The sequence below is a fragment of the Anomaloglossus baeobatrachus genome, chromosome 6, assembly GCF_048569485.1.
Source record: "Anomaloglossus baeobatrachus isolate aAnoBae1 chromosome 6, aAnoBae1.hap1, whole genome shotgun sequence".
Lineage (NCBI taxonomy): Eukaryota > Metazoa > Chordata > Amphibia > Anura > Aromobatidae > Anomaloglossus > Anomaloglossus baeobatrachus.
In genome coordinates, this window is record NC_134358.1 from 422,346,331 (window position 1) to 422,371,167 (window position 24,837).

Consider the following 24,837-nt stretch of genomic DNA (forward strand, 5'->3'; position numbering starts at 1 on the left):
TTTTATTTTTTTTCTAGATGAAAATAATCACAAACTGAAAATATTTTTCAGATGTGTTAGAAAACAGTAAAGAATATATGTAATATATGTCTACAGCCCCGAATATTGCAGCATTCATTATGAGCTGTAAAATGATGAGAATTAGTCAGAATTAACTCAAGCGTCAAAGAAAACTACAGATACAGACTTTTGACCCAATGCCGATGAATGGATGTAAGTTTTTCAGATTCTAGAAACCCTAATATAAAAGTCATTTATTTAAAAAGTTTTCAACATATGGAGAAAAGTATTGGGACATGTACATATTACACCTACTGGAAGTTATAGGACAACCCAAATCTATAGGCATTGCGAATGAAACCATTTTGTCTTCTGTATCTTCCATCTTCTTCCCTGTATTAAAGGAAATCTGGCAGCAGGTTTTTTGTTATGTAATCTGAGGACAGCATGATATAGGTTGAGCTTAAAACACAGAATTCAGGGATGTGTCACGTATTAGGCTGTTTTGTTATTTTTATACAATTAAAGTTTCATCACTAGTAGATTATCACTGCCCAGACTACAGAGCACCTGAGTATTTGTCTGACCAAGACACCTCTTCTGATAAGCAGCTCACTGTCCATTGACATTGTATACAGAAAACTGTAATATGGGGGAATTTCTGAGCTCTGCTACATCTAAAATCTCTGATTGTTTCACAACTAATGCACCCAGTAAACTTAAGTGATACATCATTGGAATGAGGGTCTCTTATCTTACATTATGCTGCCCTCAGATGAGGTAGCAAATACCTCCCTTTAACAATGTGCACAACCTTTCCTCCATGCACCCCTCATCCCCAATCTATGTTCTGTATGTGCCCTGGATGGATGTAGGCTATATCTGTTGCTCTTCTCTGGACCACCATGAATACTTGCCATTCTTTTGTTTACCTATTTATAAGTAAACCTGCCTTTTAATCTCAATAAACAGAAATTTATATTGCATATCTCTGTGTGTTTCTTCCTCCAAACTGCTCATATATATATATATATATATACATATATATATTCAATTAGGTTAAATTTGGCACCATAGCATTAATATGGAGTCAGCAACAATGTAGTCAGGCACGTAACATTCCCCAAAAAAATTAATTCAACAGATTGGCAGACCAAGAAGTGTGATGTCATTCCATGGACCAAGTTTCCACTGCTGCAGAATCCAGTGGCAGTTTGCTTTACACCACTCCACCCAACCCTTGGCATTGTGCTTGGTGATGTAAGGTTTACATGCAGCTGCTCAGCTATGACCACCCATGCCATGTGGCACTTGGCAGTTTTTGTGTTGATGTTAATGCTAGTGGATTGGAGCTCTGCAGTTATTGAGTTAGTGCAGAAAAGTCTCCAAAGTTCTGCTATCTTCCTCAGCAATTGTCAGTATCATTCTGCAATTTTCCATGGATTGTGGATGAGTTTCTTAGGTTCCTAAACACTTTCAGTTTTCAATAATACCACACACGTTTAAACACAAGTTATTTAGAAGGTAAGAAATTTCACAAACTTTAGACCGACCTGTTTTTTCTCAAACGTTAGTAAAGAGTTGGATTTTATAAAGCTACGACAATGGGACCAACTTAAGTAAAAAAAAAACCCATTAAGAACTGTGCCCCAATATTTAGTTTACCCAAGTATTACAATTTAGGCTTCTTTCTTACTTAAGTTCCCACATAAATATAAAAAAACTATTTTTATAGATCTAGTCTGGCGCAGCACTTAAATAATTAAGGTGACGGAAGAATTGGAGTCTGTCCACTACAGTTATATAACAATAGCACAGAATGGAATAACAGACAAATAAAACTTCTACTTTTCTTTAAAAATAAAAAATGTGATCTTTGTTCAGTGCTGCAAACTGCCTATATATCCACAATCTGTGAAAATATCCTTAAAACAAACATTTATTTTATTTAGCAGATACTTGTTATTTTAATTATTAAGCTGTGAAGAAAAATCAAAATGTGGCAGCCCTTTAAAAATAATGATGAGACATAGCAATCGTCAGTAAGAAAAATGCAATCCAGTTTTAATGTAAATTCTCATAATTTAATGTTGTAAAGACCTAACGTTCAATACAGACACTCGTAAAACAGAATCATCTGTCATGATGGAATTCTAAGTAACAAGTCTGTTACTGAAACTTTCTTACCTTTACTAGTTTGCCTGTGTTTTTTCTGCTGATAGGTGACTTGGGCAAAGCAAAAGAGGCACAGAACCAGACAGGCCCGTCTGAGCTCCATGATAATCCCACCGCTGGCAATCTACTGTTTGAAGCACACTGTGTTCCTGCACTTTATTAAATACGCCTATAATAGAAACATGCTGTTCAGGAACTCCTCCATCCAGGCAGTGCACTCGTGATTCCCTCCAGAAGTTATTGATACTGATAACAGTAAAGTTACGAAGCTTAATAAAGTCTGATGTTTACAACACTTTGTCAGCTTAGATCAAACACATACATGAGTTAGGTAAAATGGAATAATATATAAGAGACGTTTTCTTCTGCAACAGCCCAGAGAAAAATTAATATGTTTTACTTTGTGGTTTGCACTCTTTTCATATTGCAATTATTTCTTTGTCATTTATCTGTTGGTCCTATATTACCAAAGTGAGATAGCAGCCCTGGTAACACACGGATACAGACACAACTATCCCAGCTTCTATAGAATAATTAAATGGAAACAAATCTGGATATAATTCCATTTATAAGCATCAAGATTTGGTCCCTACAATCTATTCTACACTATGCTGCCTGACTAATCCACCTGTGCCCCCGCTACTTCCCGACCTCTCCTCTCTGCCAATCCCTTCACTGGCTTCCCATTGCCCAAAGAACAGGCTCTAGCTCAAAACCCTAACCATGACCTACAAAGTCATCCACAACCTGTCTCCTCCTTACATCTGTGATCTAGTCTCCCAATACTTTCCTGCACGTTACCTCTGATCCTTACAAGATCTCCTTCTCTACTTCCCGCTCACCTTTTCTTCCCACCATCGCATTCAAGATTTCTGCTGTGCAACCCCCATACTCTGGAATGCGCTGTCACAACGTATCAGACTCTCGCCTACCTTGACAAGCTTCAAAAGGACCCTGAAGACCCACCTCTTCCAACAAACCTACAACCGGCCATAACCCTCAGTCCTCTATAGCATCGCACGACCATCTCTACCCTCACCTATTCCTTGTAGACTAAGCACTCACGGGCAGGGTCCTCTCTCCTCCTGTACCAGTCTGTGCCTTGTTTTATGATTATTGTACTTGTCCGTCTTATGTATACCCCTTTTCACATGTAAAGCGCCATGGCATAAATGGCACTATAATAATAAATAAAAATAATTTATTTCTACAAGGCCAATTCTGAAAAATATGCAAAACTTTTTTTTTTTGGGAGGAGTCACATTTGGGGGAGTCATCATCTTCATTTTATTGGTGCACATGGTGTGATTCCAGTGTAGGAATACCATTTATTTTGACAAACGTGATTAAGATCCTGGTAATCTGGAGATAAAGCTTTGCTTAGGCTTTGGTCCTCTAGGTCCAATTATTGGTAACCCTCTTTTTCCACAGGCATTTAGATCTAATATGTTTCTGGTTTTCTCTCTTACACAGAAATACTTATTTAAATCAAGTTTTATTTTGGGAAGTATAAAGTCCTTTTTGAAGGGTCAAAACAGGATAACTCACTCTTTATTCTTCAATATGAAGTTATTTTTTTTCTTTAAAGATAAATGATGTTGAAGATTAATATTACGCAAGATGTAACTCAGTTTGAATCAATTTTGACAAACTCACATCTGATCTCCAGATATTACACAATACTGTATCCAGATTAATGGTATTTGTACTGTCAGATGCGAGAGGAGATAGCGAATGGAAATCAGCATTCCCAATACCAACTAACTTAGTTCCTTTCTCCATTTACTACAAGAAAATTACCGTATTTTTCGGACTATAAGATGCATTTTTTTCTCCCCAAATGTTGGGGGAAAGTGTGGGGTGCATCTTATAGTCTGAATGTAGGGCATGGCTGCGGGGAATGAGGATTCTGCAGTGGAGCAGGTCATCGGTGGCATGCGCAGGCTGTACCAGCGCCTGCCGTGAACACGTGGGCCCGCTCATTTCATATGCATGCATCCTCCTGCCCATCATTTCTCGGTGCTGACAGGTGGGTGGGATGATGGGCGGGTGGTGCGCACATACTAAACAGCCGCGTGATCACCCCTGGCAACTACAGCCTGGAGTGATCATGTGTGGCTATATTCATTGCCCCCCCCGCGCATCATCATCAGCGCGGGGGGGCAGTGAATAAGTACGGTATACTCACCGTTCCCTGCAGCATCACAATGTCCTGCTGTCCGCCGGCCCGCTGATCTGTGTAGAGAGCGGTGAGCACAGCAATGAAGTCATCGCTGTGCGCACGGCTCCACACAGGTCATTGGGCCGGCAGACAGGAGGACATCGTGATGCTGCAGGGAACGGTGACCGGCTCCACACAGGTCAGCGGCGCTACTGCTGGCACTGACAGGAAGACGAGCGATGCTGCGTAAAGTGAGGAAAGGTGAGTATAAACGTTTATTTTTTGTGTGCCAGAGGATGCAGGCCATATACCAGGATGGGGGTATATAGCGGGATGGGTGTATATAGCAGGATGAGGGTATTTATCAGGATAGGGGTATATAGCAGGATGGGGTATTTATCAGGATGGGGGTATATAGCAGGATGGGGGCATTTATCAGGATAGGGGTATATAGCAGCATGGAGGTATATAGCAGCATGGGGGTATTTATCAGGATGGGGGTATATAGCAGGATGTGGGTGTATAGCAGCATGGAGGTATATTGCAGCATGGGGGTATTTATCAGGATGGGGGTATATAGCAGGATGGGGGTGTATAGCAGTATGGGGGTATTTTGAAGGATGGGGGTACTTTGCAGGATGGGGGCTATACCAGGATGAGGGACATATATACAAGGATGGGGATCATATACAAGGCAGGAGGATCCTTACCAGGATGGGGTATCTTAGTTAGAGAATTTGGGGACATTACTCTCATAACAGTGTCAGCAGCAGATCCTCGCCCCATAACAGTGTCTCATAACCACACTTCTTGCTTAAAATTTTATTTTCCTCCTCTAAAACCAGGGTGCATCTTATGGTCTGGTGCGTCTTATAGTCTGAAAAATACGGTAGTTGTAAAATAACCAGATGGTACTTTTTCCAAGTGACTATATAAAAGTAGAGTGGTTGCCTGGAAGCCTTAGAGCATGTCAACGGCATTCCCACTAGTACAAGTGTACTGGCCTTGATATTAATTGAATGAGCCAAAGACAGTATTGCTTTTAGTCTTCCTTTATGGTTTGCCTCCTCAAAGGAGAAAAAAAAAAATCTAATGTTGCTTACTGGTGCAATGGTACTGTATTCAAATATTGGAAATTCCAGGCCATCTTGACTAAAGAAAAATGCCTCAGGGCAGTGTGTAATATGGAAAGGATAGATAAATATGGGATTATTCCCAAAGGTTGATATAACCAATGAGGTAAAAGCTACTCACTTGACTGCTTGCAGAGCTAAAGACAGGAACCGTTCCTATTTAACTGTCTGAATGGTTTATTCATTCTTCATAAACAGTTCCACAAAGAAACTTAAAAAAAAATGTTTTCGGCACAATGGGAAAAAAGGGAAAATAAAATATAAATAATAAATTATAAATATAAATATATATTATAATATTATATATATATTATATATATAATATTAATATATTATAAATAATAAATAAACTATTGCGGGATTCGCCCGCTCAGAAAAATCCACTCTTCATCAAGAATCCCATTGCTGGAGGACTGCCCACCTCCACACAGATAGAACACTAAGTGAATCCAGATACCTTCATTTTACCTGCCGGACCACACTCTATTGTGGAGATATCTGAACAGCCATCCCAACTATCTCTTTGACTCACAAAAAAGCTGGCCCTTGTCATAGCCAATTAACCCTCTCAGAACATAACATGCTACAGCCTGCATCTGGGTTTCACATTACAGAAACTATAAACACTGGTGAAACATATCTCCTCCAGGATGTTATCAGTGACCATTTTACAGCAATTTGTACTATCACTGCACCCCTGGCACTTTATGTAACCAACATCTACTCTGATTATAAGAATTATGAGCCTATATGCAGCCCCCGGTAAAAACAGATTAACCCTCTGTCCTTATACGTAAATTTATTTTTATGGGAAGATTTTATATAATATATATATATATATATATATATATATATATATATAAAAATACAGTACAGACCAAACGTTTGGACACACCTTCTCATTCAAAGAGTTTTCTTTATTTTCAGGACTCTGAAAATTGTAGATTCACATTGAAGGGATCAAAACTATGAATTAAAACATGTGGAATGAAATACTTAAAAAAGTGTGAAACAACTGAAAATATGTCTTCGATTCTAGGTTCTTCAAAGTAGCCACCTTTTGCTTTCATTACTACTTTGAACACTCTTGGCATTCTCTTGATGAGCTTCAAGAGGTATTCACCGGAAATGGTTTTCCAACAGTCTTGAAGGAGTTCCCAGAGATGCTTAGCACTTGTTGGCCCTTTTGCTTTCACTCTGTGGTCCAGCTCACCCCAAACCATCTCGATTGGGTTCAGGTTTGGTGACTATGGAAGCCAGGTCATCTGGCGTAGCACCCCATCACTCTACTTCTTAGTCAAATAGCCCTTACACAGCCTGGAGGTGTGTTTGGAGTCATTGTCCTGTTGAAAAATAAATGATTGTCTAACTAAACGCAAACCGGATGGAATAGCATACCGCTGCAAGATGCTGTGGAAGGCATGCTGGTTCTGTATGCCTTCAATTTTGAATAAATCTCCAACAGTGTCACCAGCAAAGCACCCCCACACCATCACACCTCCTCCTCTATGCTTCACGGTGGGAACCAGCCATGTAGAGTCCATCCCGTTCACCTTTTCTACAAAGACACGGTGGTTGGATCCAAAGATCTCAAATTTGGACTCATCAGAACAAAGCACAGATTTCCACTGGTCTAATATCCATTCCGTGTGTTCTTTAGCCCAAACAAGTCTCCTCTGCTTGTTGCCTGTCCTTAGCAGTGGTTTCCTAGCAGCTATTTTACCATGAAGGCCTGCTGCACAAAGTCTCCTCTTAACAGTTGTTCTAGAGATGAGGTGTGTTCAAACTTTTGGTCTCTACTGATATATATATATATTTATTTTTTTTGCAGAAAAAAAATCTTAAAAATGAAAAAGTTAGAGTAATAGGATTGCACAGGTATTTTCTAACTAATGGCTCAGTGTTTAGCACTACAGTCTTGCAGCGCTGGGGTCCTGGGTTCAAATTCCACCAAGGACAATATCTGCAAGGAGTTTGTATGTTCTCCCCGTGTTTGCGTGGGTTTCCTCCCACACTCCAAAGACCTACAGATAGGGACTTTAGATTGTGAGCCCCAATGGGGACAGTGTTGCCAATGTATGTAAAGCGCTGTGGAATTAATAGCGCTATATAAATGAATAAATATTATTATAATTATAGTTGGTTCACCCTGTTCCACCACTACATCCTACCCAGTGTAGCTCTTGAGATTAGTAGCTCAAAACAGAAGTAGGCTGTGGTGTGTTTCCTTGTAATTGTGGTGTATTATTGATAGCTTTGGTCACATGTGTTTGTACTGCTACTGATCCTGACCTCATTTCAAACACCTCGAGGGAAAGAAAGTGTAAATCGTAAGCTTCCAAAAGCACCCTATGTCTAAGCAGATGGTTCCATACCTGACCATAACAAAATTACTAGGTAATTGATTCCAATTAAAACTACAGCTTCTAAACCCTTTGCCATTCAACTACCGTCTGGTAAGTCTGACAGCAAGGTTTTTGAGAGCTTTTTAAGAAATTACATACAACAATATATTAGAGAGAATATAATAACTGACAACCAGCATGGATTTATGAAAGATAAGTCGTGTCCCGTAGTAACGGGCGGACCCACAGATGACCAGATCAGCAAGTCCAACCGGGTTTAAAATAAAAAAGCCTGGTTGCGGCCTGGAATTGATCCCGGTAATCTGAAAAGATGCTGGTCCCCATATATGTCTATGGAGACCAGCATCCAGCGCTTTAAAAATGGTGGAAAGAGTCCTCCCCATATTATGATACCCAGCCCATATAAAGCATACAGCTACAGGCTGCAGCCCCAGCCTCATGTGCTTATTTTGGCTGTGTCTCAAAATAAGAGGGACCACAGATGCCTTTTTCAAAAAATAATTTAAATAATTTTAAAAAAATAAACTGTGCGTTTTCCCCTCAATTTTGATACCCAGCCACAATAAATGCAGACAGCATGTCAATTGCACGCTCCCTCAAAACTTGCAACATCTGTGGCATTGTGCTGTGTTCTGTGGCATTGTGCTGTGTAATAAAACTTCACATTTTAGAGTGGCCTTTTATTGTGGCCAGCCTAAGGCACACGTGTGCAATAATCATGCTGTCTATTCAGCATTTTGATATGCCACACTTGTGAGGTGGATGGATTATATCGGCCGGCAAAGGAGAAGGTGTGTGTGTGTGTGTGTGTGTGTGTCCTCTGCATTTATTGTATCAAATCATTAACGCATTAACCAAAACTTGGCAAACCTACTAATACCAAATGCAATGTTGGCATTACCATTTATTAGGTTTCATCTCGAACAAGTACTAGAATTCCAGGTCATTAAAGTACTAAAAGTTCCCTCATTCTATTCCATGCATAATTTAAGAACAGTAGATTTCAGTCAAACAGGTTAGCTCAAGAAAGTGATCATCATAAGTTATTAAATGTTCCCCAGAGGATCAAGATGCTTTTCTCTGTCCACATGGCAATGAAAATATACAGTTTCAAAATGACCAAAAATTCTGTAGCCATGGAAGAAATTAAGTCATAAGACTAGGACACCTTTCTACCATATACCTAAAGTAGTGTTCTTGCATAGTGTGGCAAACTGTGTTGTTTTCTATTATCCAACGTTTCAAAGACCATTTTTACTATGGAATAAAACACATGAATCTACATCCAACACACATGGCATTATAAAGAATTCCATTTTCCTGGCTAGAAATATATACTAGTTACTACGTTAACACAACAAGGTGGAATAATAAGTCATTGGAAAAATACAGCATGCAAAAAGAAAAAAAAAGTAAATGTCACTTCTTCTCTAGTGTTCCTTTAAAATCGATCAAAGGAATCAAGTTTGTAAAATATTTTGTACGTGATTTTTCATGACTGGTCAAAAAAGGGGCCAAAATACGGTAATAAAAATACCTTTACTGATCATTCAATCTCCCATTATTTTATCATGGCAGCTTTGGTACTGCAGGTATGACGCCCTGTACATCATTACTGAGACCACTTGAACTTTGTGAAGGATATACGAATCAAACCGCATTCAAGGTTATCCTGGAAACAGTTGCTTTCTTCTGCTCAGGCAATGTTCCTCAACTCTGAGGACTGGTTTTTCCAGCAGGACAATGCGCCATGCCACACAGCTAGGTCAATCAATGTGGATGAAGGACCACCACCTCAAAACCCTGTCATGGCCAGCCCAATCTCCAGACTTGAACCCTATTGAAAACCTCTGGAAGGTAATCAAGAGGAATATTGATAGTCACAAGCCATCAAACAAAGAACTGCTTAAATGTTTGCACCAGGAGTGGTAAAGGTCACCCAAAACCAGTGTGAAAGACTGGTAGAAAGCATGCCAAGACGCATAAAAGCTGTGATTAAAAAGCATGGTTATTGCACAAAATATTGATTTCTGAACTCTTCCTGAGTTAAAACATTGGTATTGTTGTTTCTAAATGATTATGAACTTGTTTTCTTTGCATTATTTGAGGTCTGAAAGCAATGCATTTTTTTGTTATTTTGACCATTTCTCATTTTCAGAAAATAAATACAAAATGTATTGCTTGGAAATTCAGAGACATGTCATTAGTTTATAGAATAAAAGAACAATTTACATTTTACTCAAAAATATACCTATAAAGAAGAAAATCAGAAAAACTGAAAATTTTGCAGTGGTCTCTTAATTTTTTCCAGAGCTGTATGTTATATAGTCATTACACAGATCAATTTCAAGTGTGTATTTCTGTTAATGCTGATAATTATGGCTTACAGCCAATGAAAACACAAAAGTCTTTATGTAAAAAAAATTAGAACCATTACCGCAAAACACCTGCAAAGGCTTACTAAGCATGTAAAATGGTCACCAAGTCTGGTTCAGTAGGCTACACAATCATGGGGAAGACTGCTGATTTGACAGTCGTCCATAAGGTAGTCATTGCCACACTCCACAAGGAGGGTAAGCACAAAAGGTCATTGCTAAAGAAGCTGGCTGTGCAGAGTGCGGTATGCAAGCATAATAGTTCAAAGTTGATTGGAAAGAAAAAGTATAGTGGAAAAAGATGCACAAGCAACCGGGATAACCACAGACTTGATAGGATTGTTAAGAAAAGGCTATTCAAAAATTTAGAGGAGATTCACAAGGAGTGGACTGCTGCTGGAGTCAGTGATTCAAGAGCCACCACAGACAGGACATTGGCTATGCCAGAAGCGTCTTACCTGGGCCAAATAGAAAAAGAACTGGACTGTTGCTCAGTGGTCCAAGGTGTTTCATAGTTTCATAGTTTTTAAGGTTGAAGGGAGACTCTAAGGATAGTCTTCGTTGAGCGGGGGCGCCAAACTGCGCAGGCTTTAGGGTGCCGACCTCCGCAGCAAGGAAGGGGGAAATCCAGGGCGATTTAAGGGCCAGGCCCCTCCTTTGTGTTTTTGGTTTATTGTATTTTATCTTCAATTTGAAAATGTTGGGATTTTTCCCTTTTAAGACTTATTAATAAAGTATTGTATTTTAGAAGTTTTTTGCCTTAGGTTCATTCGGAGACTCTAAGGGCAGCTTTGCACACTACGACATCGCAACTACGACTACGCAGGTGCGATGTCGGTGGGGTCAAATCGAAAGTGACGCACATCCGGCGTCACTTGCGATGTCGTTGTGTGTAAATCCTAGATGATACAATTAACGAGCGCAAAAGCGTCGTTATCATATCATTGGTGCAGGCGCCGACATTTCCATAATGCCGTGCTGCGACAGGTACGATGTTGTTCCTCGTTCCTACGGAAGCACACATCGCTGTGTGAGAAGCCGCAGGAGCGAGGAACATCTCCTTACGTGTCGCCGGCTACAATGCGGAAGGAAGGAGGTGGTCGGGATGTTTACATCCTGCTCATCTCCGCCTCTCCGCCACTATTGGCCGCCTGCCGTGTGACGTCACTATGATGCCGCACGACCTGCCCCCTTAGGAAGGAGGCGGGTCGCCGGCCAGAGCGATGGTCGCAGGGCAGGTGAGTGCATGTAAAGCTGGCGTAGCGATAATTTTCGCTACGCCAGCTATCACAAGATATCGTACCTGCGACGAAGGCGGGGACTATCGCGTGCGACATCGCAGCATCGGCTTGCGATGTCGCAACGTGCAAAACCCGCCTAAGTCCATCTAGTTCAACCCGTAGCCTAACATGTTGATCCAGAGGAAGGCAAAAAAAACCCCAATGTGTCAAACAAGCTCCAATGGGGAAAAAAATTCCTTCCTGACTCCACATACGGCAATCAGACTAGTTCCCTGGATCAACACCCTGTCATAAAATCTAATATACATAACTGGTAATATTACATTTTAAAAAAACACCAAAAACGAGCCAAGACAAATGATATGTGCACACACAGAATGTGGTGAGCCTTCCTCATAAAGATGGCTGCAGCCGAGGTGCAAGATGCTGATGTCACAGCCACTCAACCTCCACACTAGGGGGGAGGGGCGGCTGCTTAGCATAATTCAGTGTAGGGACTCGCAAGTGTGAGAATCCTTGACGAACGGATTGCGAGCTTACATATTTTGGGCCAAAATATAAACTAATATCTCACTATTTGAGGTATGGCACATTTTATCCATTTTTGCAGGATGTGTGTGGACCTTTTGAATTCAGGTGGTTAAATGGTGAGCCTGTCATGTATTATGTACTCATAGTGCTAACTGACCCGCCTGGACCTGGTGTTGTGCGTCATTTATAGGCCATTATTCAGACACTGTGCGTCTCGTGTATCCGTGCGAGATGCACCTATATAGTGCTGTTTTGCCCGCCTGACCTGGGTTTCTGGCATCATTTATAGGTCACAGTTCAGACACTGTGCATTTCACTCATTATATGATGGGCTCCCAGTGCAAGCCTTATTAGTGTGCATGTCTTATGCTAAGCAGCCGCCCCTCCCCCCTAGTGTGGAGGTTGAGTGGCTGTGACATCAGCATCTTGCACCTCGGCTGCAGCCATCTTTATGAGGAAGGCTCACCACATTCTGTGTGTGCACATATCATTTGTCTTGGCTCCTTTTTGGTGTTTTTTTTATATAGTTCTTTGTGGTTTTTCTAATATTACATTTTTCAAGAAAGGCGTCCAGGCTCTGCTTAAATCTTAGTAGTGAATCACTCATTACAACATCATGCGGCAGAGAGTTCCATAGTCTCACTGCTCGTACAGTAAAGAATCCTCGTCTGTGATTATGATTAAACCTTCTTTCCTCAAGACGTAGCGGATGCTCCCGTGTTCCAGTCGCAGGCCTAGGTGTAAAGAGATCTTTGGAAAGGTCTCTGTACTGTACCCTCATATATTTATACATTGTGATTAGATCCCCCCTAAGCCTTTGTTTTTTCAAACTAAATAACCCCCAAGTTTAATAACCTGTCTTGGTATTGCAGCCCACCCATTCCTCTAATAATCTTGGTCGCTCTTCTATCTACCTGTAAGATTATGCTATTTATAACCTCCTATACTTTTGCTATCAAAAAAAGCATCCATTCCTCTCTTAACCCCTTCCCGACCTTTGACGCACCATATGCGTCATGAAACCCTGTGTCTTCCCGACCTTTGACGCACCGCATGCGTCATAGCGGGTTTCCGTTCCTGCAGCGCTGGTAACCGGGTTCACTGAAATCTCACCAGTGCTGCAGGTAGATAAGGACTTCTAGTTGAGCCCGGGGGGGGTGGCTTTTTTCCCCCGTGGCTACGATCGGTCTGATTGGCTGTTGAAAGTGTCACTTTCACTTTCACATTCAATCAGAACGATTGTAATATTTCACCAATGAAACTTGGTGAAATACTACAATCCAACCATGGGTGAAGATGGAATATCATCAGCCATTGGCTGCAGCAGGGAGAACTCTGTGAAATCCCCCCCCCCCCCTGATCTGATTGGAGCTAGCGTCCATGTGACGCTATCCCTCCAATCAGATCTGGATGAGCTGTGTGACCGGTGAGTGCCCTCCCCGTTCAGGCCTCATCCTGACGGTGGACGGCGATGCTGAAGATGAGGGTCCCCTGCTGCCACTGCCACCGCGATATGCCGCCTCCGATCGCCATCTGCTGCCACCGATCGCCATCATGTAAGTTTCAATCCCTTCTGTGCTGTTGTGCGCTCCCCTCTGTTGTCTTCCGTTCCCCCCTGTCGTCCGATCCCACCCCCACCTTGACCTCCGCTCCCCCCGCCATCCGATTCTACCCACCCCCAACCCACACCGACCTCCGCTGCCTTCCCCGACCTCTGCTCCCTGTGATCACTCACCGCCGGTGCCCTGTTTCTGACACCCGGCTGGTGTGAGTGACTGACTGCTGCTGCCAGTGATCAATCCCCCGCCCTGCTGATCACTGGGCATCAGGAAGGTGCGATTGTCATCCCCCTGCGTCCCTGTGATTGCTTCCCCCTGCGTCCCTGTGATTGCTTCCCCCTGCGTCCCTGTGATTGCTTCCCCCTGTGTCCCTGCGATTGCGTCCCCTGTGTCCCTGCGATTGCGTCCCTGCGATTGCACCCCCCTGCATTCCTGCGATTGCGTCCCTGCGATTGCATCCCCCTGCGTCCCTGCGATTTCACCCCCTGTGATTGCGTCCCTGCGATTGCACCCCCTGCGTCCCTGCGATTGCTCCCCCTGCGTCCCTGTGATTGCGTCCCTGCGATTGTGTCCCTGCGATTGCATCCCCCTGCGTCCCTGCGATTGCGTCCCTCTGCGTCCCTGCGATTGTGTCCCTGCGATTGCGCTCCCTGCGTCCCTGCGATTGCATCCCTCTGCGTCCCTGCGATTGCGTCCCTGCGATTGTGTCCCTGCGCCCCTGCGATTGCGCCCCCTGCGATTGCACCCCCTGTGTCCCTGCGATTGCACCCCCTGCGTCCTTGCGATTGCGTCCCTGCGATTGCACCCTACTGCGATTGTGCTCCACCTGCGATTGCGCTCCTCCTGCGCCCCTGCGCTCACCTGCGCTCACCTGCGACTGCGCTTCCCTGCGATTGCATCCCCCTGCGTCCCTGCAATTGCGTCCCCCTGCGCCCCGGTGATTACGCCCCTGTGATTATGCGTCCCTGTGATTATGGGTCCCCCTGTGCCCCGGTAATTACGTCCCTGTGATTGCGTCCCTGTGATTACGTCCCCTGTGATTGCGTCCGCCTGCGCCCCGGAGATTGCGCCCCAGTGATTAAGACTCCTGCTGGCTCCTGCATCTCCTCAGCACCCTACTGCAGTAGAAAGTTTCACCAAACACTTGCACATACACACGCACACTAAAATAAAGTTTAGGGTTTGGGGTTTTTTTTGCACACGCACACACAAATGTCCTGCTCGTCCCTCCGTAGCTGATAGTGAGGGAGAGGGTCCCACTTTTCTCTATTTCTCCCACTCTTCCTCCTCCAGGGACACAGACTCTACGTCGCAGGACAAGAAATCATCCGGAGGCCGGGAGGAGAAGAAGCCGGAGGCCGGGAGGAAGACCCACAGTGCACTAGTGCACTAAACCACACACACCAAACTGACGTACATTACACCACACTAACCTGAAATACACTACGTCAGGTTGGTATGCGGTGTAGTGTAGGTCAGGTTGATGTGTGTGGTGTAGTGTACGTCAGGTTGGCATGTGTGGTGTAGTATACACCACACACACCATCCTGACATACACCACACACCAACCTAACATACACTAAGTCAGGTTGGTGTGTGGGGTGTAGTGTATGTTAGTTTGGTGTGGGGTGCAGTGTACGTCAAGTTGATGTGTGTGTGTGTGGTAAACACCACACACACCAACCTGATGTATACTACACTACACACACACACCAACCTGTCGTAAACTACACTACACACACACACCAACCTTGACATACACTACATACTCTCCATACGCCCCATGGTGTCCGTAAATAATTGGAGCTAATTTTCCATTCAAATTGTTAGCAGACACCATGTCGCGTATGGAGAGCCCCTGTGTGCCTACACATTGGTGCTCCCCCAGAAGTGACCCCATTTTGGAAACTAGACCTCCCAAGGAACGTATCTAGATGCATAGTGAGTACTTTGAACCTCCAGGTGCTTCACAAATTGATCCGTAAAAATGAAAAAGTACTTTTTTTTTTTTTCACAAATTTTCTTTTAGCCTCAATCTTTTTCATTTTCACATGGGCAACAGGATAAAATGGATCCTAAAATTTGTTGGGAAATTTCTCCTGAGTACATAGATATCTCATATGTGGTCAGAAACCACTGTTTGGGTGCACGGCAGGGCTCGGAAGGGAAGGAGCGCCATTTGACTTTTTGAATGGAAAATTAGCTCCAAAAGTCAAATAGCGCTCCTTGCCTTCCGAGCCTTGCCGTGCACCCAAACACTTGATTTTCACCACATATGAGGTATCTTTGTACTCAGGAGAAATTGCACAATAAATTTTATGGTGTAATTTTTCCTGATACCTTTGTGAAAAAAAGCTACCTGGTTGAAGTAACAATTTTGTGGTAAAAAAAATATAAATATTTTCACGGCTCAAAGTTATAAACTTCTGTGAAGCCCCCAGGGGTTCAAAGGGCTCACTAAACCTCTAAATAAAATTCCATGAGGGGTCTAGTTTCCAAAATGGGGTCACTTGTGCAGGAGTTCCATTGTTTAGGTACCTCAGGGGGTCTCCAAACGCAACATGGCGTCCCCTTACGATTCCAGACAATTTTGCGTTTGAAAAGTTAAATGGCACTTCTTACCTTCTGAGCCCCGCCGTGCACCCAAACAAGTGATTTCCACCACATATGAGGTATCGGTGTATTCAGGAGAAATTGCACAATAAATTTCATGGTGTAATTTTTCCTGATACCCTCGTGAAAATGCTAAATTTTATGGCTAAAGTAACATTTTTGTGTAAAAAGGTAAAAATTTTAATTTTTTCCTTCCACATTGCTTTGACTCCTGTGAAGCAGCTAAAGGGGTATTAAACTTCTTGAATGTGGTTTTGAGTAGCCTGAGGGGTGCAGTTTTTAGAATGGGGTCACTTTTGGGTATTTTTTGTCCCTTAGGCCCCTCAAAGTCACTTCAGATGTGATGTGGTTCCTAAAAAAAAGTTTTTTGTAAATTTTGTTGGAAAAATGGGAAATTGCTGATGAACTTTGACCCCTTCTAACTTCCTAACAAAAAAAAAATTTGTTTTGAAAATTGCGCTGGTGTAAAGTAGACATTTGGGAAATTTTATTTAGTAACTATTTTGTGTGACACATTTCTCAGATTTATGGGCATAAAATTTCAAATTTTGAAAATTGCGCAATTTTCTAATTTTTCGCCAAATTTCCGAAATTTTCAAAAATGAATGCAAAAAAAATCGTCCTAAATTTACTACTTTCATGAAGTACAATATGTCACAAAAAAACAATGTCAGAATCGCTAGGATCCGTTGAAGCGTTCCAGAGTTATAACCTCATAAATTGACACTGGTCAGAATTGCGCAAAATGGCGAGGTCAGTAAGGTCAAAATAGGCTGGGGGCTGAAGGGGTTAAAGTCATTCAGTGAGTTGGCCATCACCACTTCCCCAGGAAGAGAGTTCCAGAGCCTCACTGCTCTTACCGTGAAGAACCCTCTTCTATGCTGATGTAGGAATTTTCTTTCCTCCAATCGAAGAGAATGCCCCCTTGTTCTTGTCAAAGTCCTTGGTAGAAACAGATCAAGGGAGAGATCTCTATATGGCCCTCTGATATATTTGTACATATTTATTAGTTCTCCCCTAAGTCTTCTCTTTTCTATAGTAAATAGACCTAATTTTGATAACCTTTCCGTGTATTGTAATGCACTCACTCCTTTTATTACTTTAGTTGCCCGCCTCTGAACCCTTTCAAGTTCAGTAATGTCTTTCTTGAGCACCGGCGCCCAAAATTGCACACAATACTCCAAGTGTGGTCTGACGAGTGATTTGTACAGAGGGAGAATGATGTTTTCATCTCGTGCCCCCAGACCTCTTCTGATACATCCTATCACCCTATTTGCTTTGGTGGCTGCTGCCTGACACTGGGCACTCCAATTTAGCTTCTTATTGACTAATATGCCTAAGTCTTTTTCCATGTCTGATTTCCCCAGCAGTTTTTCATTTAGTAAGTAATCGTAGCATCTGTTTCTCCTTCCCATGTGCATAACCTTACACTTATCTGTGTTAAACCTCATTTGCCATTTTTCAGCCCAATTCTCCAATTTACTCAAATCCATCTGTAGTTGCAAACTGTCCTCCTTTGTGTTAACTACCTTACATAGTTTTGTACCATCTGCAAATACTGATATTTTACTATGTAAACCATCCACCAGATCATTAATAAATATATTAAATAGTAGGGGGCCCAATACAGACCCCTGTGGCACCCCACTAGTAACCCTGGCCCAATCTGAGTATGCGCCATTAATAAACACTCTTTGTTTTCTATCACTAAGCCAGCTACCTACCCATCTACACACATTTTTCCCGAGCCCAAGCTTTCTCATTTTACTTATTAGTCTTTTATGTGGGACAGTGTCAAATGCTTTACCGAAGTCGAGATAAATGATATCCAATGATTCTCCTCTGTCCATGTGAGAGCTTACATCCTCATAGAAGCTGATAAGGTTAGTTTGACAGGAGCGATCCTTCATAAATCCATGTTGATATGGAGTTAAACAATTATTAACATTGAGACATTCCATAATAGTATCCCTTAAAAACCCTTCAAACATTTTACCCACAACAGATGTTAAGCTTACCGGCCTATAGTTTCCAGGTTCCCTTTTACACCCTTTTTTGAATATTGGAACCACATTTGCTAGCTGCCAATCCAGTGGAACAGACCCAGTTTCTATAGAGTCTTTAAATATAAGGAATAGAGGCCTGTCTATCACATTACTTAACTCCCTTAATACCCGAGGGTGAATGCCATCAGGGCCTGGTGATTTGTCAATTTTAATGTTACTAAGTCGGTTCTGCACTTCTTCCTGAGTTAGGCAGGTCATACTTAATGAAGCGTTTACATGATCACTCTGCATTTCCCATGGCATATTCTTTTCCTGTGTGAACACAGTTGAGAAAAAAGTATTTAAAACATTTGCTTTTCCCACATCGCTTTCTATTATTTTACCCACATTGTTCTTTAAAGGGTCAACACCATCAATTTTAATCTTTTTTCTGTTTATATAATTAAAGAATAGTTTGGGATTTGTTTTGCTTTCCTTAGTAATGAGTCTCTCAGTTTCAACTTTTGCTAAATGTATTTGTTTTTTACACATTTTATTTTTTTCTCTATATCTTTTTAATGCTTCTTCGCTGCCTCTTGTTTTAGCTTTTTAAATGCCTTTTTCTTATTATTCATTGCACCTTTTACATCCTTATTTAGCCACATTGGTTTTCTCCTGTTCCTAGCCCTTTTATTTCCGTATGGTATGGCTCGCTCGCAGTGGGTGTTTAATACCGATTTAAAAAATTTCCCACTTATTTTCTGTGCTCCCATTTTTGAGGACATTGTCCCAATCAATTCGGCGAAGGTCTTCTCTAAGCTGATCAAACTTTGCTTTCCTGAAATTCAGCATTTTTGTAACCTTCCTGCAAGGCACCTTACTGAAGAACAAGTGGAATTGTATTATATTGTGGTCACTATTCCCTAGGTGCCCATCCACTCGTACGTCTGTTATTCTATCTGGCCTGTTGCTTAAAATTAAGTCGAGAAGGGCTGCCCCTCTAGTTGGGCCCGGCACAAGTTGGGACAGATAATTATCCTTAGTTACTGACAGAAGCCGGTTTCCTTTCTGAGATACGCAGGTTTCAGTTTCCCAGTCTATATCGGGGTAGTTGAAGTCCCCCATAATAATCACCTCATTGCGATTTGCTGCTTTGTCTATTTGTTTCAATAATACATTTTCAGTGGTTTCTGTTATATTTGGTGGCTTATAACAAACCCCTATGAGGATTTTATTAGTTTTCCCTCCTTGTATATCCACCTATAGAGACTCCACCTCTTCATTTCCTTCTTGGATATCTTCTCTTAGTCTGGGCTTTAAACTGGACTTTATATATAGACAGACTCCACCCCCTTTCCTTTTTTTACGATCCCTCCTAAACAATTCATATCCTTGCAGGTTAGCCGCCCAGTTATAACTGTCATCTAACTATGTCTCAGTTATTCCTACTATGTCGTATTTTTCCTCATACATTACCAGCTCCAGTTCTTCCATCTTATTGCTCAGGCTTCTTGCATTGGTCAGCATGCAGGAAAGAAGTTTTGCTTCCCTTTTCTTAGCTTCCTTCTTAGTACCCTGTCTTGGGTCCTCTTTACGGCATCTAGTGCCCTTGATTAGTTTGTCCTTCTGCTGCATGTTCTTGCCTGCTGTTTTTTCTCCCATCCCCTCTTCTTCTAGTTTAAAGCCCTCCTGATGAGTGTGGCAAGCCTTCTGGCGAACGTGTGTTTCCCAGGTTTTGTGAGGTGTATCCCGTCTCTTGCGAGAAGTCCATCGTAGAGGTAATTCACTCCATGGTCCAAGAATCCAAATCCTTGCTGCCTGCACCATCGTCGTAGCCAGTTGTTCAAATCTAGTATCCTATTCCATCTTCTGACACCATGGCCATCGACTGGGAGGATTGATGAGAAAACAACCTGTACGTTCCGTTCCTTTATTTTCTTCCCAAGAATTTCAAAGTCTTCGCAAGTAGTTAGTAGATCATTTCTTGCCGTGTCGTTTGTTCCTACATGTATCAATAGGAATGGGTATTTGTTCTTGGATCCGAGGATAGTTGGTAATCTGTTGGCCACATCCTTGATTTTTGCTCCCGAGAGGCAGCATACTTCTTGTGCGGTTATGTCCGGCCTGCAGATAGTTGCCTCCATGCCTCTTAGTAGTGAGTCGCCCATAACTACCACTCTTTTCTTTCTGGATGCACTGCTTGTTGCTCCTGAGTGTTTTTGAGTGTCTTTTGTTTCTGCTTTTGTTGACAAAGTAACTTCTTTTGATGATACTATGTCTTCTCCTGTAGATACGGTATCATCCTGAGCTGTGTCATTTTCGTTCTCCAGCATGAGGGCTTCATATTGGTTGCTAAGCTGTGTGGGTGGTGACGACCACTTGATACGCTGGCTTCTTTTGGTCACATGTGTCCACTTTTCATCCTCTGTATGTGTTCTGAAGCTTTTCTCACTTTCCATATCCTGAATGGTTGCTTCTACCTCGTCCAAGAAGTCCTCATGTTCTTTAATTAGCTTCAAAGTTGCTATTCTTTCTTCCAGTCCCTGCACCTTTTCCTCTAAGAGGGCAACAAGTTTGCACTTTTGACAGGTGAAGTTGTTTTCTTTGTGCGGCAGATCCGTAAACATGTAGCATGTGTTGCAGGTGACCATGTGGATTTTCTTCTCTTCCATATTGCTGATGTAGCGTATGATAGGCGAAAGTCGCGCGCCGTTAGGTTTTGCGATGTCCTCAAACAGCGAGACCCGGCAAGTCCCAGCAATCGATCAGCTTAATGTGATCAGTATACGGCGTAGCGGCAAAAAAATTCCAAACACCAAAACGATGGTTTTTTGTCGCTACAACTTTTGCGCAAAATGCAATAAGACGCGATCAAAACGTAGCACCTGCGCAAAAATGGTACCGTTAAAAACGTCAGCTCGAGACGCAAAAAATAAGCTGTCATTAAGGCATAGATCCCGAAAAATAAGAACGCTATGGGTCACAAAATATGGCGTAAAACGTGCGCCACTTTTTTCGGACAAACCTCCGTGTTTTTTTTTTAACCCCTTATATAAAAGTAAACTATACAGGGTTGGTGTCTACGAACTCGCACTGACCTGAGGCATCACACCCACACATCGGTTTTACCATATAGTGAACACAGTGAATAAAATATCTCAAAAACCATAGTGCTATCGCACTTTTTTTGCAATTTTTCTGCATTTTTTTGCCATTTTCTAGTACACTACATGGTAAAACTGATGGTTTCATTTAAAAGGACAGCTCGTTCCGCAAAAAATGAGCCCTCACATGACCATATTGACTGAAAAATAAAAAAATTACGTCTCTCAGAAAAAGAATGGCGAAAAAAAAAAACGGAAAGCGAAAAATCGGCCGGTCGTGAAGGGGTTAAAGAACAAAAACCTTTCCTGAATTGCTGGTTTATTGTTGATGCTGCATCCCAAAAATATGAATAGAAAGCAATCAAAAAAATATGTGCCAAAAATAGTACCAATAAAACCGTCAACTCATCCCACAAAGAACAAGCCCTTGCATGACTGTCAGCAGAAATTTATAAAATTTATAGATGACAAAATAAGGTGATGCAACTGTAAAATAAAAACAAAAAAAATTTTAGTGTGTGATAGTTGCCAAACATAAAAAAAAATATAACCGCATAGACCCGAAGGGTAATGCATTCTAATTACCGCATGGTGAATGGCGTAAAATATAAATAAAACCAATTCTTGACCTGCTGTTGATTTGTTCATTCTGCCTCCCAACGATCGCAGTTATGGTATGCACACGTTGAGTATTTGGTTGCAGAAATTTCTGCAACTCTTGGCAGGAAAAACGCAGCGCAAAAAATGCACATTTCTGCGGCATTTTTATGCGTTTTTGTATGCAGTTTCAATTGAAGTTAATGGGTGAAAAAACCCTGCAAAAACACTGAAAACTCAGACAGTGGGTATTATGATGTCTCCAGGGAGGCGTGACACTAGATTTGCAAAAGGGTTAGCTCCTCCCCCCACAGAATATACCCCAGCTGGCAGGAAACTAGCTCAGTTTGGTGTAAAAGCAGTAGGAGAAGGACAACCAAAACCACAAGGGTGGGAGCTGTGTCCCCCAATGAAAGGCTCCAAGGAAGATATTTTACGGTGAGTACACAAAAATGTCATTTCCTTTCTCGCCTTTTCATTGGGGGACACAGACAGTGGGACGTCCCAAAGCAGTCCCTGGGTGGGAACTGAACTATTAACAGTGTATAACATCAGACTAAGAGCTGACTAACAACTGCAGTGAACACATATCAAAACACTGTCAAGAAACCGAGCAGTGGCCACTTATAAATGGGCCACTGCCGCCTGAAGGACTTGTCTTCCAAGAGCAGTATCCACGGAGGTATGCGTATGCACTCTGTAGAATTTTGTAAACGTGTGCACACTGGACCAGCTAGCGGCCTTGCAAAGTTGGGCCGCCGAAGCCTGATGGCGGATAGCCCAGGAAGCACCCACTGCTCGCGTAGAGTGGGCCCGCACAGATTCAGGAGGAACAACACCTCGTGTTTTGTAAGCCTCACAGATGGCAGTCCTAATCCATCAAGAAATCGTGGATTTAGAAGCCAGATTGCCCTTTTTGTGTCCTTGTGAGAGGACGAAGAGGGCATCGGACTTGCGCAACGGCTCAAATTCTGGAGATCCGCAGAACCCTGACAAGATCTAGAGTGTGAAGGGCTTTTTCAAAAGAGTGGACTGGGACCGGGCAGAATGACGGCAACACAATATCCTCGTTTAAGTGGAAAGATGATACGACCTTCGGGAGAAAAGCGGGGGAAGGCCAAAGGACCACCTTATCATGATGGAAAATCAGGTAAGGTGAGCGACTGGAAAGGGCCGCCAGTTTGGACACTCGCCTGATAGAGGTAATGGCGACTAAAAAGGCAACTTTCCAAGACAGTCGTTGAAGAGAGATTTCTCTCAGAGGTTCGAAGGGAGGAAGCTGAAGAGCTCCGAGAACCAGATTCAGATCCTAGGGATCTAAGGGGTGGCGATAAGGAGGGACCAAATGCGCCCCCCCTTGAAGAAAGGTACGGACCTGAGGGCGAGAGTCCAGCTGCTTCTGGAAAAATACTGACAAGGCAGAAACTTATCCTTTAAGGGTACTGAGAGCTAGTCCCGAGTCCAGACCGTCATGCAGAAAGGCAAGAACATTAGGGATTGAAAAGGTAAGGGGCGACCGATTATGACGGTCACACCAGGAAAGATAGGTGTTCCAGGTCCTGTGGTAGATACTGGCGGAGGAGGGCTTCCGAGCATTAAGCATGGTATAAACTACCTTAGAAGACCGACCTGATTTTGCTAGAATCAAGGATTCAAGCGCCACGCCGTCAAATGCAGCTGTGCTGTATTCTGGTGGAATATTGAACCTTGCGACAGAAGATCCGGGCAGTCGGGAAGACGCCAGGGAGTGTCGCTGAGCAGTTGGAGAAGCTCTGGGTACCAGGCTCTCCTGGGCCAGTCCGGGGCCACGAGGATCACCGGGATTCCCTCTGCTTTGATTTTCTTGATTACTCTCGGAATGAGAGGAAACAGAGGGAAGATGTAGGGTAGGCGAAAATGCGAGCACGGAAAGACTAGAGCGTTGGAGCCGAGCGCTAGCGGGTCTCTCGACCGGGATATGAAGGGATGTATTTTGGCGTTCATCTGAGAAGCCATGAGGTCCACATCTGGGAGTCCCCAACGAAGAGTGATCTGATGGAACACTTCGTTGTGGAGGGACCATTCCCCTGCCGCTAGACCTTGCCTGCTGAGAAAGTCTGCGGCCCAGTTGTCTACCCCCGGAACATGGACAGCTGAAATAATGGGAATGTACATCTCTGCCCAAAGAAGAATCCTGGATACTTCTTTTATCGCTGCCCTGCTGCGAGTTCCTCCCTGACGGTTGATGTAAGCCACGGCCGTGGCATTGTCTGACTGGATCCGAACAGGGAGGCCCAATAGTAAGGGTTGAAAATTCTGAAGGGCCAAAAATATGGCTCTGATCTCCAGAACATTGATGTGCAGGGAGCGCTCGGAAGGGAACCAGCGTCCGTGAACAGCGTGGTGGAGAAATACTGCCCCCCAGCCTATCAGGCTGGCATCCGTCATGACTACTTGCCAGTGGACCGGGCGGAAGGACTTCCCTTGAGATAGGGATGAGGCTTTAGTCCACCAGACGAGGGAGCTGAGCGCAGACCAAGATAGGCGGACTGACCGGTCTAGGGAAGCTGGATTCTTGTCCCAGGAGGATAGAAGATCCAGCTGTAGAGGGCGCAGATAGAGTTGGGCAAAGGACACGGCTTCTATGACTGCCACCATCTTGCCTAACACTTTCATTCCATTCCGAAGGGATGTATGACGGCGAGAGCGGAGGGATTGGGCTGCCCGGATCAGGGAAGACCTCTTGTCCTCTGGAAGAAAAACCTGGGACAGGGCCGTGTCTATCAGCATACCTAAAAAGGTGATGCGCTGATGAGGAATGAGGGATGACTTGTTGAAGTTGATAAGCCACCCTAGCCTTGACAGCGTGTCTAGGCAAATCTGCATGCTTTCTGAGCAAACTTGGAGAGCTCCCTTTGACAAGAACGTCATCCAAATAGGGAACGACCAGGATGCCTCTGGGGTGTAAAATGGACACGACGGCCGCCATGACCTTTGTGAAGACCCGAGGCGCAGTGG

General features: G+C 43.1%; 1 protein-coding gene across 1 annotated transcript in view; it reads right to left on the reverse strand.

Annotated features, from left to right (window-relative positions):
- The window catches only part of CLEC3B (C-type lectin domain family 3 member B), a 46,995-nt gene extending 44,700 nt beyond the window's left edge, over positions 1 to 2,295 (reverse strand). Inside the window, exon 1 of the mRNA XM_075316618.1 lies at positions 2,188 to 2,295. Coding sequence (XP_075172733.1) covers positions 2,188 to 2,278 — 91 coding nt within the window. The 5' untranslated portion in view covers positions 2,279 to 2,295. The remainder of the gene's footprint in view (positions 1 to 2,187) is intronic.
- Positions 2,296 to 24,837: the final 22,542 nt, after the last annotated feature.